Below are 1,731 nucleotides of genomic sequence, written 5' to 3'. Positions count from 1 at the left end.
GAACGCGAGCCAGCAGCATCGGGGCAGGAGGGCAGCGAGTTGTGCCGTGCTGTGCCGTGCCGTGCTGTATAGTGCCGAGCCAGCCTGGCCCCGTGAGCTGCCAGCCCTGGCACGGGGTGAAGCACTAATCCCAGGTTGGGCAAGAGGAAATTGCCTAAGCGCAGGGTGTTCCCCAGGCACCTCAGGGATGCAACTTGCGGGAGCTGCTCCCTTGTCACCCCTCAACCCGTCCCCTCTGCTGCATAAAGGGGAAGTAGAGCCACCGACGTGCCAAGCAGAGGGCCAGCAGGCAAACAACAGGGGCTGCAGGCTCAAAGCTGGGGCCTTGGCCAACACACAGCCCCCCTCCCCGGCACCTCTTGTTTTGCAGAGATCTTCCACAAAGTGCAGAAGCGGAAGCAGAACAGCCAAAGCAACACGGTGTCGCTTGCCAGCGAGAGCCCGGACAGCACAGCCCCAGCGCAGACGGAGAAGCGCCCGTGCTGCGTGGCCCTCTGAGCTGGCTGGGGAGCCCGGGAAGCCCCCAGGGACCCCTGCAGCCCCGGGACATGGCAGTGGTGTAGAGCTGGGTCTGCCTCCACACAGACTCGTCTGGCCACCAGCACAAGGCTGGCGTCACCCAGCCTGCGGTGCCGCCCCCATCCTGGTGCAGTGGGGACCAGCAGCCCAGACAGTGGCCAAATTCTGCCATAAATGGTGAGAAGCACCAGTGTCGGGAGCTCTTCTCTGTCTGCTTCATTTTTGCCGGGCCCTGATTTGCATCACCACTGTCACACACGGATCCCCCAGCCCCTCCAGACCCGCGGTGCAGAGGACTGAGATACCCCCGAGGCACCGCTGGGGAGGGAGCCAGGAGGTTCTGGCCAGGATCATGCCAGCGACGGGAGCCTCTCCGATTGCGTCTGGCCCTGGGGTTGCTCTCGTGGGGCAACCCTGTGCCACGCGCTGGGGATGTGGCTGTCCTCATAGGTCTCCGTCCCCACTGGGGGCTGCTCTGGGGTCGTCCCAAGCCCTAAGGAGTGAAGTGGCAGTGCTCACTTGGCACATCTCCGTCCCCATCCCAGGCATGGGACAAGTGTGGTGGCAGGACCTAGCGAAGGTCCCTCCCATCTGCATGGCGGGATGGGGCTTGGTGCAGAGCCTGGTGCCGAGGGGCCCGGGAGCAGCTCTGTGTACAGCACAACCGTGACGCAACCATTAAAGGACTTGCGAAATGCAGGTTTGCTGAGCTGGAATTCCTGCGTGTTTGTGGTCCCATCCCTTGGTCCCCACCTCCATGACATGCTGGAGATCGTGGTCACCCAAGCAGCCCAGCCTGATGCCATCGTCCCCCTGCACCCCCTTCCCACACAGCCTTTCCCAGTCCATGTCCCCACACCCTCGATGGCTTACAGGGGACGGCTGGCAGTTTATCAGTCCGAACCGTGACTTGGCCCCAGCCAGTTATCTGAATCCCCTCGGAAATGGGAGAATTGCTGCTGGATTCTCTGTATCTTCCTCTAGTTCTGGGCACTTGCTTTCCCTTCGCACCGTGCAAGACGTGTCAGCCCAGCTCCCGTTTCGTGTCTGTGGCTCTGCGTGGAGAGCGTGGCCATGGCTGTCCCCATGGGTGGCACACAGGGGTGGCCTTTCCCTGCTGCCACGCAGTGCTTTGCATGAGGACACCCCGATGCAAGGCACCCCGGAGCCCTCGGGAAAGCACGGCAGCGCTGAGCAGGGAGCAGAGCCCTC

General features: G+C 63.0%; 1 protein-coding gene across 1 annotated transcript in view; it reads left to right on the top strand.

Annotated features, from left to right (window-relative positions):
- RAB25 (RAB25, member RAS oncogene family) overlaps nt 1-498 on the top strand; it is a 2,957-nt gene extending 2,459 nt beyond the window's left edge. Inside the window, exon 5 of the mRNA XM_009320470.1 lies at nt 371-498. Coding sequence (XP_009318745.1) covers nt 371-498 — 128 coding nt within the window. The remainder of the gene's footprint in view (nt 1-370) is intronic.
- The last annotated feature ends 1,233 nt before the right edge of the window (nt 499-1,731 follow it).

Source organism: Pygoscelis adeliae, unplaced genomic scaffold (assembly GCF_000699105.1).
Source record: "Pygoscelis adeliae isolate BGI_AS28 unplaced genomic scaffold, ASM69910v1 Scaffold153, whole genome shotgun sequence".
Classification (NCBI taxonomy): Eukaryota; Metazoa; Chordata; class Aves; order Sphenisciformes; family Spheniscidae; genus Pygoscelis; species Pygoscelis adeliae.
Note: the sequence above shows the minus strand (reverse complement) of the source record. Positions and strands in the feature narration are given on the sequence as shown.